At 48.2% G+C, this 16,910-nt stretch overlaps 1 protein-coding gene across 1 annotated transcript in view; it reads left to right on the top strand.

Moving 5' to 3' along the window:
- tm7sf2 (transmembrane 7 superfamily member 2) overlaps positions 1-6,720 on the top strand; it is a 29,662-nt gene extending 22,942 nt beyond the window's left edge. Inside the window, exons 9-11 of the mRNA XM_063036216.1 lie at positions 561-641; positions 3,106-3,228; positions 5,454-6,720. Of these exons, the coding sequence (XP_062892286.1) occupies positions 561-641; positions 3,106-3,228; positions 5,454-5,614 (365 nt within the window). The 3' untranslated portion in view covers positions 5,615-6,720. The remainder of the gene's footprint in view (positions 1-560; positions 642-3,105; positions 3,229-5,453) is intronic.
- The last annotated feature ends 10,190 nt before the right edge of the window (positions 6,721-16,910 follow it).

Below are 16,910 nucleotides of genomic sequence, written 5' to 3'. Positions count from 1 at the left end.
ATTATAATTTACAAAAATTAATAGTGCAAAATAAAAAGGAATTATGAGGGTAATATTCATGGACTGTGCATGAATCTGATGACAGAGGGGGAAGAAGCTGTTCCTGAATCGCTGAGTGTGTGTCTTCAGGCTCCTGTCCCTCCTCCCTGATGGTAGCAATGAGAAGAGGGCATGTCCTGGGTGATGGGGGACTTTAATGATGGACGCTGCCTGTTTGAGACATCGCTCCTTGAAGATGTCCTGGATACTACGGAGGCCGGTGCCCGTGATGGAGCTGACTGAGTTTACAACTCTGCAGCTTATTTCGATCCTGTGCAGTAGCCTCCCCCGCCCCCCATACCAGACGGTGATGCGACCAGTTCGAATGCTCCCCACCGTACGTCTGTAGAAATTTACTAGTCTCCAGTGACGTGCCAGGTCTCCCCAAACTCCTAATGGAGTAGGCTGCTGACGTGGCGGCTCTGGTCAACGGGCTGTCGCGTTGAACTGTGATGATCCTTTTCTTGCTGGCACCCCTTTCCCTTCCGGATCACTAACGCTGTCTTTCCTTGCTGTCGCAGCCCTTGGATATTATATCTTCCGCAGCGCGAACTCGCAGAAGAACACATTCCGCAGGAACCCCGGCGACCCCACGGTGGCAGGTACGTCGTGTGTGTTTCAGGCGCGGGGGCCGTGGAGCAGTATGTGCTGACCCTACTCCCTCATCGGGGGGGGGGGTGGGCAGCGTTTCATTGCCCCCTCCCCAGACCGCATTTGTGTCCACTCCGGGGCGGTCAGCTCTCACCTGTGGCTCCAATAGGTGTTTGCAGGCCAGTGCACTGCTTTGACAAGCAGGGTAAACTGGGTCAGGGTAGCTGACGGGACTCGTGCCCCGCTGAGACGGGGAGGTGCCTATCGTAGTACGCGAAGCTAACTCCAGCGGACTGGGCGAGTGAGACCCAACGGCCAGGGAGCCGGTTCTGTAACGCCCCGTGTGGAGAGCGAAGGGCACAACGAGGCACGGAAAACGTCACGGTCACCCACTGCAACCAGGGAAGACCCCGGTTTGTGACGCTTGTTCGTCCCACTGGACCCGGACCATCGGGAGAGCGGAAACTGCTCCAGTGCAACGGCTTTTCCACTTTACAGACTCTCCCGTACAGGTTTCCCGTCATCATCGGACACGGTGGACAACCACCAGTTGCCCTTGAGAAGCTGGTGGTGATCTGCTTTGAACTGTTGTGGTCCTTGGGGTGTTGGGGTATAACCCAGAGGGAGTCCCTTTGATTTTAACCCAGTGACGGTGAAGGAAGGGCGATAGATTTCTAAGTAGGACAGTGGGTGATTTGCAGGCCAATTTCTGGGTTGGGGGAGGTGTTGTGTTCCCTGTATCCTTCCAACTGGTAGAGCTGGTGGGTTTCGACGATGCTGTGTGAGAAGTTTCAGTGAAGACTGCTGTTTGACTCGTCTCTGAGACAACCCTTCCCTGTCTTAGACCACAGGACCGTACGGGCAGAGAGACGGTGCAGGTGGGATGTTCAGGGGTGATGGTGTGTTGGCAGAGTGGCAGGAGTGATGGCATACAAGTGGAAAATGGGTGGTGAAGTGAACAGATGATGGAGGAGAAGGACAGGCAGGGTGTTTACAGATGGAAGGAAAGTGATGATAGTGTACAGGCAGAGAGGGATGACGGTGTACTGACAGGACAGGCAAAGAGAGTGAATGGGTAAAGATGTACAGACAGACGGCGGGAGGACAGGCGGAGTGGGGATGACGGTGTACTCACAGGACAGGTGAAAAGGGAGTGAATGGGTAACGGTGTACAGACAGACAGCGGGAGGACAGGTGGAGTGGGGATGACGGTGTACTGACAGGACAGGCAGAAGAGGGAATGGGTAATGGTGTACAGGCGGACAGCGGGAGGACAGGCGGAGTGGGGATGACGGTGTACTGACAGGACAGGCAGAAGAGGGAATGGGTAATGGTGTACAGGCGGACAGCGGGAGGATAGGCAGAGTGGGGATGACGGTGTACTGACAGGACAGGCAGAGAGTGAATGGGTAACGATGTACAGACAGACAGCGGGAGGACAGGCGGAGTGGGGATGACGGTGTACTCACAGGACAGGTGAAAAGGGAGTGAATGGGTAACGGTGTACAGATGGACAGTGGGGGACAGGTAGAGAGGGATGACGGTGTACTGACAGGACAGGCAAAGAGAGTGAATGGGTAACGATGTACAGACAGACAGCGGGAGGACAGGTGGAGTGGGGATGACGGTGTACTGACAGGACAGGCAAAGAGAGTGAATGGGTAACGATGTACAGACGGACAGCGGGAGGACAAGTGGAGTGGGGATGACGGTGTACTGACAGGACAGGCAGAAGAGGGAATGGGTAACGATGTACAGACGGACAGCGGGAGGACAGGCAGAGTGGGGATGACAGTGTACTGACAGGACAGGTGAAAAGAGAGTGAATGGGTAACGGTGTACAGACGGACAGTGGGAGGACAGGCAGAGTGGGGATGATGGTGTACTGACAGGACAGGCAAAGAGAGTGAATGGGTAACGATGTACAGACGGACAGCGGGAGGACAAGTGGAGTGGGGATGACGGTGTACTGACAGGACAGGCAGAAGAGGGAATGGGTAACGATGTACAGACGGACAGCGGGAGGACAGGCAGAGTGGGGATGACAGTGTACTGACAGGACAGGTGAAAAGAGAGTGAATGGGTAACGGTGTACAGACGGACAGTGGGAGGACAGGCAGAGTGGGGATGATGGTGTACTGACAGAGGACAGGTGAAAAGAGTGAATGGGTAACGGAGTACGGTTGCAGAGGGGGAGGATAGGTGGTGACAGTGTACAGGGGAGACTAGATGAGGGGGTATACAGACTGAGACAGGGATAGGTGAGGGTCGACATGGAACTATACGAACAGAATAGTTGACTGGTTGTACAGATGGAGGAGGACAGGCGAGGGTTGGCGGAGGCAGAGAACGGGTTATGGGGTGTACAGATGGGAGTGAGGACAGCTAGAGAGTTGTGTGGCTGCGGGTGGGTGATGACTGGTTGAACTCTAACGTGTCTCCCATTCCTCCTCCACCCCCCCACCCCGGTTTCAGGCCTGGAAACGATCCCCACGGCAACTGGGCGGCAGCTGCTGGTGTCGGGCTGGTGGAGCTTGGTGCGTCACCCGAACTACCTGGGGGATCTGATCATGGCTCTGGCCTGGTCTCTGCCCTGTGGTGAGTGCTGATGGGTGAGGGGGTGCAGCCTTGTGGGGAGGGAGAGGGGTCAGCACCAGTCGGTGGGAGGGAAGGGGCTCTGTCCCAGTCTGTTCACATCCACACTGCCTGCCTCACCTCTTTGTACCTACACAGAGTGACTGCATCACTTCCCTCAGAAAACAGTTTGATTAGACTTTTTTTATATAACTACTTAAATGCGTATAACTGCTTTGTATGTTCCCCAGTGGTCACCGTCTGTATATGCAGTTGTTTCGTGTGCCCCTAGTGGTAACTGTCTGTATATGCAGTTGTTTCGTGTGCCCCTAGTGGTAACTGTCTGTATATGCAGTTTTTCAGTGTGTCCCCTAGTGGTTACAGTTCTTTCTGGAAACCTCTCTGCAAATTTGAATAGAATTTTTCTTATCTATGGGTATAGAAGTAGCTGACCATGAGGAGGCACAATCTTTCATTTTTGCTTCTTCACTCACCAGACCGCTATCTCTGTACATTTTTCATTGCTCTTGGCTCTCTGAAACGATCAAGAACCAACAGGTTTTATGCCTCTTTCCTAACTTCCAAAACAGCAGAATCCAAAACGTGTCTCTGCAGAAGGTCTCCGTCACTTCTGTCACAGTTATCCGGCACGGAAGCAGGCTATTCGGCCCATCTTTTCCATTCCGACCCAAATGCCCATCTGCTGCCTAAACCAAATAACACTCAATATTACTGAGCTGGTACAGACAATCTTATTTCTGGATCCCAGCCACCTTCCTATTGTAAGCAGTAAGTGCTACTGTGCTCTGTGGCAGGGTGGCAATTCGTCTCTTCCCTCTGCCGGCCTGCAGGTCACCCTCGGGCGAGGTGTAGCACCTGCTTAGCTCCCCAATTAGGGTCATGTGAAGCCATGGGAGAAGTGGTGGATGGTCGTACGAGCAGCCGGTGCAGATCACAAGTCCTGGTTATGCGACCACTGACGCCAGGCAGACAGTCTCTGAAGAGTATTGATAATGGCTGAGGTCACCCATCTTGTAAAGACACTGGCCAGAAGCAGGCAAAGGCAAACCACTTCTGTAGAAAAATTTGCCAAGGGCAGTCATGGTCATGCAAAGACCATGATCAGCAACATCATACAACACGGCATCACATGTGCCTAAGAATTTTACCTTGTGTGTTATACTCTAACCTGAAGGTTAATTTACAGGTCGGGTCTGTGCTGAGGGAGGCAAATGTGATGTTAGCATTCATTTCAGGAGGACTAGAATATAAAAGCAGGAATATAATGTTAAGGCTTTATAAAGCACTGGTGAGGCCTCACTTTGAGTATTGAGAGCAGTTTTGGGCCCCTTATCTAAGAAAAGATGTGCTGACACTGGAGAGGATCCAGAGGAGATTCAAGCGATTGATCCCTGGAATGAAGGGGTTAATGTATGAGGAGTGTTTGATGGCTCTGGGCCTGTACTCGCTGGAGTTTAGAAGAATGAAGGGGGAGGAATCTCATTAAAATATATTGACTATTGAAAGGCCTAGAGAGAGTGGATGTGGAGAGGATGTCTCTCATAGTGGGATGATCTAGGACCAGAGGACACAGATAGAATGGATGTGGAGAGGATGTTTCCTATAGCGGGGGAGTCTAGGACCAGAGGACACAGATAGAGTGGATGTGGAGAGGATGTTTCCTATAGTGGGGAGTCTAGGGCCAGAGGACACAGATGGAGTGGATGTGGAGAGGATGTTTCCTATAGCGGGGGAGTCTAGGACCAGAGGACACAGATAGAGTGGATGTGGAGAGGATGTTTCCTATAGTGGGGGAGTCTAGGACCAGAGGACACAGCCTCAGAATACTAAATCATCCCTTTAGAACGGAGATGAGGAGGAATTTCTTTAGCGATGGTGAATCTATGTAATTCATTGCCACAGACCGCTGGGGGTATTGAGTATATTTAAAGCGGAGGATGATCAGTAAGGCTGCCAAAGTTTATGGGGAGACGGCAGGTGGACAAGGCTGGAAAGAATAGTGCATGAAGTGGCAGAGGAGGCTCGATGGGCCAGATGGTCTAATTCTGCTCCTGTGTCTCATGGTCTGACATTAACGTACTTTGTCGTCAAACACCTCTATGGCTGAGGTTGTGAGGATGAGAGGTGACTTGACAGACGTGTGCAAGATGATAAGAGGCATAGATCGATAAATTTACTTTGAACTTTTATTTCCCCCCCCCCCCGCCCCCCACCCCTCCACCCGCCAGGTCTGGGCCACGCTCTGCCTTATTTCTACGTTGTCTACTTCACCGCGCTGCTGATCCACCGTGAGGCCAGGGATGAACACCTGTGCCGCAGGAAGTACGGCTCGGCCTGGAGCACTTACTGTGGCCGTGTCCCTTACCGCATCTTCCCCTATCTGTACTGACGAGGGAGTCGGGGCGGTGGCTAGCCGTCTGCTTTCTCCACGCCGGCTCCATCCACTCTCCTCCACCCTTCCTTCTCCAGCTCCACCGGTCAACTCGAGGACTGTGCGAGGTCGAATCAGCTGGGTAACTGGTGAATGTCCACGGCCATCCTGTTGCTGCCTCCGGTGTGTGTGTGTGTGCCTCAGTGGAAGCCATCGGACGAGCTCCCCGCTCCCCTCGGTCTTCAGCCAGTCTCGCTGCACTGGCTGAGATTGGCGTTTGAAAGATGAGCCTTGTTTATCGCGTGTACATCGAAGCCTACAGTGAAATGCCTGGTTTGCGTCAACCGCTTGAGGATGTGCTGGGGGCAGCCCGCAAGTGCGTTTCTACCCGTAACCGCGCGGGTTTCCTCCGGATGATCCGGATTCCTCCAGCGTTCCAAATGTGTACCGGTTAGGGTGAGTGAATTGTGGGCGTGCGGCGATCCGCGACGGAAACGTGGTGACACTTGCGGGCTGCCTCGTAAAATCCTCACTGATTTGATTGGACACAAACGACACATTTCACTATATGTCTTGACAAATAAAGATGATCTTTAATCTCTTTAAAACTTTAAAAAAAATACACAATAATTTTTTAAAAAATACAGAACGATAATAGATAAAAGATGTGATCAAATGTGAATGATCTGCTGAGGTGAAAAATGTGACTTTTTACACTTATTTAGCTTTTAATCAGGGTGAAACTTTTTGACACATGCCTTTGTAGTTAAGTGCAGAAAACTGGATCTCTGCGGGGGGTGTCAGTGCTGCCTCTCTGTGAGGGAAGATGGTAAGCTCGTGTTTAATATTGGGTGTGCGTGTTCTCCAGGTGAGGATTGTGGGTAATGTGGCCTAATATCTGCCCGGTACTTATAATTTATTATCTTAACATTAATTCCTGTTATATTGGTGGGGGCCAAATAAATGAACTGCTTTCAATCTTACTGAAATGAAATGAATTATCTTTATTGTCATTGCATAGTACAATTTGTCATGCACCAATACAGCGAAAATGAGTTTGCAACTCTTGTACTCAATGCTATAAAACAACAAATAAAATAAATAAACAATAAATAAAATCAAGTAACCAGCCAGTACAAGCGATGTCCAGCAGTACAAAAGCACAACTCAGATGCAGGACAGCCATAAAACCAGTATTAAAGTAGCAATATAACAAATTTATGGATGATGTTTGATCGATTGGTTCAGAGCAGTTATAGCTCTGGGGAAAAAGCTACTTTTCAGTCTAGAAGTGCAGGCATAGAAAATCTTATAACGTCTGCCAGATGGAAGAAGTTCGAACAGATGATTGCATGGGTGTGTATTGTCCTTACAGATGCTTGTAGCTCTCCTTAGGCAGCGAGAGCTGTAGGTGTCCTCCAGGGCTTGGGAGCTGTGTCCCAATGATCTTCTGTGCGCTAGAGATGACCCGCTGAAGTGCTTTCCTGTCAGCTGCTGTACCACACAGAGATGCAGTATGTTAAGATGCTCTCTATGGTGCAGCAGTAAAAGGTCACCAGTATCTGTTCAGGTGGACCAGCTCTCTTCAGCGTCTTGAGGAGAAACAAGTGTTGCTGCGCTTTCTTGTTGTGGTGTTGGTGGACCACGTAAGGTCTTCTGAGATGTGTAATCCCAGAAACCTGAAACTGGACACTCTCTCCACTATCTCTCTACTGATGACAAGTCGAATCATTAAAGGTTTGAACATCAGCTCAACATGTACATTGAAACACAGTGAAAAGCGCCTTTTGCGCCAATGGCCGACACGGTCCGAGGACCTGCTGGTGGGAGGGGCCGCACTTCCAGCTGCAACGTAGCGTGCCCACGTCACTAACCCTAACCGGTACATCTATGTACTGTGAGAGGAAACCCACATGGTCACGGGGAGAACGTGCAAACGCCTTACAGACAGCAGCGGGAATTGAACCCCCTGATTTTCCCGTTGCTGGCGCTGTGAGGAGTTACGCTAGCCACTACACTACCGCACGGCCATTAATTCAATGCACACTGGCCGCTGAACGTGGAACACTCACTTGACCTGGCAATGGGGTGGATTGGGTCGAGCACGGCGAGTTACGATGTGACTGGGCGTGTGCATTCTCCAAGTGAGGATCATAGTTAATGTGGCCCAATATCTGTTCCAGTATTTGTAACTTAGCACTGGCAACCCCTGTGTTTGTGGGGCCAAATAACCGCGGTAGTGTCGTGGTTAACCCACGCTACTGCGGCCGGGTGCTCACTTCCGGTGTACTTTCTTCCCGTCTCCTCCCACAATCCAGAGACCAACCGGTTAGTAGGTTAATGGGCCATTGTTGATTATCCTGGGCGTTAAATAGATGGGTTTCTGGGCGACGTGGGTCATTGGGCCAGGAAGGCCTGTTACCTGCTGTATCTTTGAATGAATAATGTTTCGGTCAAATCATTAAAGATTTAAAGATGAGCTTCATGTTTCACACGTGCATCATGAAGCGGGTCGTTTTGTGCTAGGACCCAACACAAGTCATGGATGTGCTGGGGGCGGCCCACAAGTGTCACCAGGCTTCTGGCACTGACGTAGCACGCCCACGACTCACGAACCCTAACCTATACATCTTTGGAATGTGGAGGAAACTGGAGCACCCAGAAGAAACCCACATGGTCACGAGGAGAGCGTACGAACTCCTTACGGACAGCAGTATAGTGAGGACTTGGTCTTAAGCTGCAGTCTTTGTGTGCAGGTATCCGGGAGAGAGGTACCGGAGTCAGTGCTGCCATCTAGTGTTCGCTCAGCAGAAGACAAGCTGTATTGTGTTGGACTGTAGACTGCTGCAACATTCATGGACTTAGGGACTCAGACTATATTTTTTTGTGGGAGTGTATTTTACTGATACATATCTTGTGTGCCTTTATTTACTGAGATGCAGAGCAGAACAGGCCCTACCAACCCCTCGAGCTGCACTGCCCAGCAACACCCGAGATAACCCCAGCCGAATCATGGGAAAACTTACAATAAACCTAACAGCCAGTCTGTCTTTGGACTGGGGGAAGAAACCAGAGCAAGCCCATGCTGTCACGGGTGACATACAAACTCCTTACAGACAGGGGTAGGTATTGAACTCGGGTTGCTGGTACTGTAAAGCATTGTGCTAACCACTTCATTGCTGTGCCTCCCTGCCTTGTGCTGTTGTGTGTGACTGTTGGTAATGTGTTTCGCACCTTGGCCCTGGAGTAACATGGTTTCATTTGGCTGTATTCATGAATAACAAGTAAACTTAAAACACGAGCAAGTCTGCAAATCCAGAGCAACCACACAGAAAATGCTGGAGGAGCTCAGCTGGTCAGGCAGCATCTATGGAGAGGAGTAAGCATTTGGGCCTAGACCATTCTTCAGGACTGAGAAGCGGGGGGGGGGGGAGGGGAGAGATGCCAGAATAAAAAGGTGGGGGAAGGGGGAAGGAGGTTAGCTGGAAAGTGATGAGTGAAGCCAAGAGGAGAGGAAAGGTCAAAGGCAGGAGAGGAAGGGATCTGATCGGAGAGGGGAGTGGACCATAGGAGAAAGGGAAGAAGGGGGCAGCAGGGGTGGTGTGATAGGCGGGAGGGAAGAGGTAAGAGTTTGGGGATTTTTTTACTGGAAGAGAAAATTGATGCTCTTGCCCATGACATAAGACACAGGAGAAGAATTAGGCCATTCGGCCTGTCGAGTCTACTCTGCCAGTCCATCATGGCTGAAGGGTTCATGGGGGTCGTGCCCACGATGGAACTGGCTGAGTCTACGAACCTCTGCATGGTTTTGTGACATAGAACATAGAATAGTACAGCACTTTACAAGCCCTTCGGCCCACAATGTTGTGCCGACCCTCAAACCCTGCCTCCCATATAACGCCTCACCTTAAATTCCACCATATACCTGTCTAGCAGTCTCTTAAACTTCACAAGTGTATCTGCCTCCACCACTGACTCAGGCAGTGCATTCCACGCATCAACCACTCTCTGAGTAAAAAACCTTCCTCTAACATCCCCCTTGAACTTCCCACCCCTTACCTTAAAGCCATGTCCTCTTGTGTTGAGCAGTGGTGCCCTGGGGAAGAGGCGCTGGCTATCCACTCTATCTATTCCTCTTATTATCTTGTACACCTCTATCATGTCTCCTCTCATCCTCCTTCTCTCCAAAGAGTAAAGCCCTAGCTCCCTTAAACTCTGATCATAATGCATACTCTCTAAACCAGGCAGCATCCTGGTAAATCTCCTCTGTACCCTTTCCAATGCTTCCACATCCTTCCTATAGTGAGGCAACCAGAACTGGACACAGTACTCCAAGTGTGGCCTAACCAGAGTTTTAAAGAGCTGCATCATTACATCGCAACTCTTAAACTCTAACCCTCGACTTATGAAAGCTAACTCTCCATAAGCTTTATAAAACTACCCTATCTACCTGTGAGGCAACTTTCAGGGATCTGTGGACATGTACCCCCAGATCCCTCTGCTCCTCCACACTATCAAGTATCCTGCCATTTACTATGTACTCTGCCTTAGAGTTGTCCTTCCAAAGTGTACCACCTCACACTTCTCCGGGTTGAACTCCATCTGCCACTTCTCAGCCCACTTCTGCATCCTATCAATGTCTCTCTGCAATCTTCGACAATCCTCCACACTATCTACAACACCACCAACCTTTGTGTCGTCTGCAAACTTGCCAACCCACCCCTCTACCCCCACATCCAGGTCGTTAATAAAAATCACGAAAAGTAGAGGTCCCAGAACAGATGCTTGTGGGACACCACTAGTCACAATCCTCCAATATGAATGTACTCCCTCCACCACCACCCTCTGCCTTCTGCAGGCAAGCCAATTCTGAATCCATCGGAACTCAAACTAAAACTTTGTTGTTGTGAGGTGCCCCCGAGCAGTTAAAATCCATGAGCCATTAATCACCAGACACTGGTGAAGACTCTAGCAACTTGGAGCAATGTTACTAAGGGCTCCGTTACTCACACAGCACGAATCATATGGATGAATTTCTGAATCGGGCGTTTGGTCATGAAGCAATCACTTTGACAGCACAAGACAGAGGAGCAGAATCAAGCCATTCGGCCCATCAAGCCTGCTCCACCATTCCATCATGGCTGTGGAGTTCACGAGGTTTGTGTCCCCGATGGAGCTGGCTGAGTTTACAAACCTCTGCGTGGTTCTGTGACCGGGTCAATGCACGTCATGGGAAAAAAATCATAAAAATCACAAGACAGTGTTCGTGAACCACTCGAGGAACAATGAGGTGTTCATGGACAACTAGAGGAACAATGAGGCAATGCTCATGGAACACTCGAGCAATAACGTGATGGTGCTTGTGGTCCACTCGAGGAACCGTGAGGTGTTAGTGGAACACTCGAGGAATAATGAGATAGTGGACCATTTAAGAAATAACGAGATAATGTTTGTAGACCACTTGAGGAACCGTGAGGTGTTCGTGGACAACTAGAGGAACAATGAGGCAATGCTCATTGACCACTCAAGCAACAACGAGCCAGTTCTTGCGGACCATTCCGAAATTCTGATTGATGGTGGAGGGGGAAGTTGCACTGAATCGTGTGTGTGTGTACCTCCCTCCTGCTGGTGGCAATCGGAACAGGGCACGTCCTGGATGCCGAAGGCCCTTAATGATGGATGCTGCCATCTTGAGGTGAGGGTACTCGAAGATGTCCTCGGTTGCCGGCAGCGTCGTGCCTGTGAGGGTGCGGGCTGAGTCGACAGCCCTCAGCAGTTTCACTTTCCAATCCCGTGGGCTGGTGCCTCTATCAGATGGTGACGCACCTGGTCAAAATTCTCTTCCCCGTCCATCTACAGACGTCTCCGGTGACTCTTGCGAATGCTGCCGTCTGCTCCAGTCTATGTGTGCACAGGCCCATTGCAAAGCTTACCTGAGACTGCATCACGGGCACCAGTGATCTCACTTTAAGGACTCTTTGCCTCATGTTCTAGTTATTTATTGCTATTTACTCATATTTGTATTCGTACAATTTGTTGTCTTCTGCTCCCTGGCTGATCATTCATGGGTCCTGTTATAGTTACGATTCTGTCGACCTGCAGGAAACTGAATCTCATGGTTTAATATAGTGAGATGTATGCACTTTAATAATAAACTTACTTAGAACTTTGAAGATCACAATATTCACCAAAAAAACATAATTATACCCAATTTTCATAAAAAGGAACATAATTTGAAGAGGAAGGTCTCCAAAAGCAGAAATATTTTGCCTGTTGGAGTGGGTTACAGTCTGAATACACTGCCAGGGCAGTTGCTGGATAAAATCTGCAGACACAATGTGCTGGGTTACACAAAGCCAGGGCAGATGTGATGGGCAGAATGGCCATCATCTTTATTGCTGCAGTAATTCAGTGGTTCCAGTCTGAAACTGTTACCACCGACGGTAAGTTTGCGAAGGGAGGACGGGACCTGCTGGTCACGTTGTTTCTGAAGGATCCTGCTGGGATCGGAAGTGGAGAGAGTGAGCAGTTTCAAGTTCCTGGGTGTCAAGATCTCCGAGGATCTAACCTGGTCCCAACATATCGATGTAGTTATAAAGAAGGCAAGACAGCGGCTATACTTCATTAGGAGTTTGAAGGGATTTGGCACGTCAACAAATACACTCAAAAACTTGTATAGTTGTACAGTGGAGAGCATTCTGACAGGCTGCATCACTGTCTGGTATGGAGGGGCTACTGCACAAGACCGAAAGAAGCTACAAAGGGTTGGTAAATTTAGTCAGCTGCATTTTGGGTGCTAGTCTACAAAGTGGCCAGAACTTCTTCAAGGAATGGTGTCTCAGAAAGGCAACGTTCATTATTAAGGACCTCCAGCACCCAGAGCATGCCCTTTTCTCACTGTTATCATCAGCAAATGTTACCTCGCTATTTAAGAAGGATGGGAGGCAGCAGAAAGGAAACTATAAACCTGTTAGCCTGACATCAGTGGTTGGGAAGTTGTTGGAATCGATTGTTAGGGATGAGATTATGGAGTACCTGGAGGCCAAAGCGAGCATGGTTTCCTGAAAGGAAAATCCTGCCTGACAAACCTACTGCAATTCCTTGAGGAAATTACAAGTAGGGTAGATAAAGGAGATGAAGCAGACGTGGTGTACTTGGATTTTCAGATGGCCTATGACAAGGTGCCACACGTGAGGCTGCTTAGCAAGATAAGAGCCCATGGAATCACAGGGGAGTTACCAGCCTGGGTGGAGCATTGGCTGATCGGCAGAAAACAGAGAGGGGGAATAAAGGGATCCTATTCTGGCTGGCTCCCGGTTACTGGTGGAGTTCCACAGGGGTTGATGTTGGGACTGCTGCTTTTTACGATGTATGTCAATGATTTGGACTGTGGTATTAATGGGTTTGTGGCTAAATTTGCCAATGATACAAAGATAGGTGGAGGAGCGAGTAGTGTTGAGGAAACAGAGAGCCTGCAGAGAGACTTAGATAGTTTAGGGGAATCGGCAAAGAAGTGGCAAATGAAATACAATATTGGAAAGTGTATGGTCATGCACTTTGGTGGAAGAAATAAACAGGCAGACTATTATTTAGATGGGGAGAGAATTCAAAATGCAGAGATGCAAAGGGACTTGTGTAGGATACTCTAAAGGTTAACCTCCAGGTTGAGTCGGTTGTGAAGAAGACAAATGCAATGTTGGCATTCATTTCTAGAGGTATAGAATATAAGAGCAGGGATAACCATATAACCATATAACAATTACAGCACGAAAACAGGCCATCTCGGCCCTTCTAGTCCATGTCGAACTCTTATCCTATCCCAGTCCCACCGACCTGCCCTCAGCCCATAACCCTCCATTCCTTTCCTGTCCATATATCTATCCAATTTAACTTTAAACAACAACATCGAACCTGCCTCAACCACTTCTGCTGGAAGCTCGTTCCACACAGCTACCACTCTCTGAGTAAAGAAGTTCCCTCTCATGTTACCCCTAAACTTTTGCCCTTTAACTCTCAACTCATGTCCTCTTGTTTGAATCTCCCCCACTCTCAATGGAAAAAGCCTATCCATGTCAACTCTATCTATCCTCCTCATAATTTTAAATACCTCTATCAAGTCCCCCCTCAACCTTCTACGTTCCAAAGAATAAAGACCTAACTTGTTCAACCTTTCTCTGTAACTTAGGAGATGAAACCCAGGCAACATTTTAGTAAACCTCCTCTGTATTCTCTCAATTTTATTGACATCTTTCCTATAATTCGGTGACCAGAACTGTACACAATACTCCAGATTTGGCCTTACCAAGGCCTTACACAAATTCAACATTACATCCCAACTCCTATATTCAATGCTCTGATTAATAAAGGCCAGCAAACCTAAAGTTTTCTTCTCCACCCTATCCACATGAGTTTCCATCTTCAGGGAACTATGCACCATTATTCCTAGATCCCTCTGTTCTACAGCATTCTTCAATGCCCTACCATTTACCATGTATGTCCTATTTTGATTAGTCCTATCAAAATGTAGCACCTCACATTTTTCAGCATTAAACTCCATCTGCCATCTTTCATCCCACTCTTCTAACTGGCCTAAATCTCTCTGCAAGCTTTGAAAACCTACTTCATTATCCACAACTCCACCTATCTTCGTATCACCTGCATACTTACTCATCCAATTTACCACCCCATCATCCAGATCATTAATATATATGATAAACAACATTGGACCTAGTACAGATCCCTGAGGCACACCGATACACCCCGTCCTCCAATCTGACACACAGTTATCCACCACTACTCTCTGGCGTCTCCCATCCAGCCACTGCTAAATCCATTTTACTACTTCCATATTAATGCCTAACGATTGAACCTTCCTAACTAACTTTCCATGTGGAATCTTGTCAAAGGCCTTACTGAAGTCCATATAGACAACATCCACCGCTTTACCCTCATATCTTTCTTAGTAACCTCATCAAAAAATTCAATAAGATTTGTCAAACATGACCTTCCACGCACAAATCCATGTTGACTGTTCCTAATCAGACCCTGTCTATCCAGATAATTATATATACCATCTCTAAGAATACTTTCCATCAATTTACCCACTACTGATGTCAAACTCACAGGCCGATAATTGCTAGGTTTACTCTTAGAACCCTTTTTAAACAATGGAACCACATGAACAATACACCAATCTTCCGGCACCATCCCCGTTTCTAATAACATTTGAAATATTTCTGTCAGAGCCCCTGCTATTACTACACTAACTTCCCTCAAGGTCCTAGGGAATATCCTGTCAGGACCCGAAGACTTATCCACTTTTATATTCCTTAAAAGTGCCAGTACTTCCTCTTCTTTAATCATCATAGTTTCCATAACTACCCTCTTGTTCCCTTTACCTTACACAATTCAATATCCTTCTCCTCAGTGAATACCGAAGAAAAGAATGTGATGTTGAAGCTCTATAAGGCACTCATGAGACCACACTTGGGGTATTGTGTGCTGTTTTAGAAACATAGAAACATAGAAAATAGGTGCAGGAGTAGGCCATTCGGCCCTTTGAGCCTGCACCGCCATTCAGTATGATCATGGCTGATCATCCAACTCAGAACCCTGTACCTGCCTTCTCTCCATACCCCCTGATCCCTTTAGCCACAAGGGCCATATCTAACTCCCTCTTAAAAATAGCCAGTGAACTGGCCTCAACTGTTTCCTGCGGCAGAGAATTCCACAGGTTCACCACTCTCTATGTGAAGAAGTTTTTCCCCATCCTCATTTTCCTGATTCCTAAGTTTTGGGCTCCTTATTTTAGAAAAGATATACTGACATTGGAGGGTTCAGAGAAGATTCACAGGATTCCAGGAATGGAAGGGTTACCGTATGAGGAATGTCTGACAGCTCTTGGGCTGTATTCCCTGGAGTTCAGGAGAATGAAGGGGGATCTCATAGAAATATTCCAAATGTTAAAAGGCTGAACAGATTAGAGATGGCAAAGTTATTTCCCTTGGTAGGGGAGTCTAGGACAAGCGGGCACAACTTCAGGATTGAAAGATATCTTTTTAGAACTGATATGTGGAGAAATTACTTTAGTCAGAGGGTGGTAAATCTGTGAAATTTGTTGTCACGAGCAGCTGTGGAGGTCAAGTCATTGGGTGTATTTAAGGCAGAGATAGATAGGTTCTTGATTAGCCAGGGCATCAAAGGGTATGGGGAGAAGGCAGGGGAGTGGGGATGACTGGAAGAATGGGATCAGTCCATGATTGAATGGTGGAGCAGACTTGACAGGCCAAATGGCCTACTTCTGCTCCTATATCTTATGGTCTTATAGGTGGAAGTACAGAAGCCTGAAGACACACACTCAGTGATTCAGGAACAGCTTCTTCCCCTCTGCCATCCAATTCCCGAATGGACATTGAATCCGTGAACACCACCTCACTTTTTAATATATGTTATTTTTGTTTTTGCACGGTTTTTAATCTATTCAATATATGTATGCTGTAATTGATCTACTTATTTATTATTATTAGCTTCTTCTTCTACATTATGTATTGCATTAAACTACTGCTGCTAAATTAACAAATTTCACGACACAGGCTGGTGACCAGCTCCATAGCAAAGAAAAGCCCAGCAGCGTCTCTACTTTCTGTGAAGGCTGAGAAAAGTCCATCTCCCACCCCCCCCATCCTCACCACATTCTACAGAGGTTGTATTGAGAGCATCCTGAGCAGCTGCATCACTGCCTGGTTCAGAAAATTGCACCGTCTCAGATCGCAAGACCCTGCAGCGGATAGTGAGGTCAGCTGAGAAGATCATCCGGTCCCTCTTCCTGCCATTACAGACATTTACACCACACTCTGCATCCGCAAAGCTAACAGTATTGTGAAGGACCCCACACACCCCTCATATAAACTCTTCTCCCTCCTGCCATCTGGCAAAAGGCACCGAAGCATTCACAACCAGACTATGTAACAGTTTCTTCCCCCAAGCCATCAGACTCCCCAATACCCAGAGCCTGGACTGACACCAACCTACTGCCCTCCGCTGTGCCTATTGTCTTGTTTATTGTTTATTGTAATGCCTGCACTGTTTTGTGCACTTTATGCAGTCCCGGGTAGGTCTGTAGTCGAGTGTAGTTTTTGTATTGTTTCATGTAGCACCATAGTCCTGAAAAACGTTGTCTCGTTTTTACTGGGTAATGTACCAGCAGTTATGGTCGAAATGACAATAAAAAGAGACGACTTGACAATAAACCTGATTCCGACCGACGCTTGCGCCACAGAGGCCGCGCATGCGTATTTTTGTTCCCAGAGAGGCC

Source organism: Mobula hypostoma, chromosome 30 (genome assembly GCF_963921235.1).
Source record: "Mobula hypostoma chromosome 30, sMobHyp1.1, whole genome shotgun sequence".
Taxonomy (NCBI): Eukaryota; Metazoa; Chordata; class Chondrichthyes; order Myliobatiformes; family Myliobatidae; genus Mobula; species Mobula hypostoma.
The sequence above is the reverse complement of the archived record's forward strand: the minus strand, read 5'-3'. Positions and strand labels throughout refer to the sequence as shown.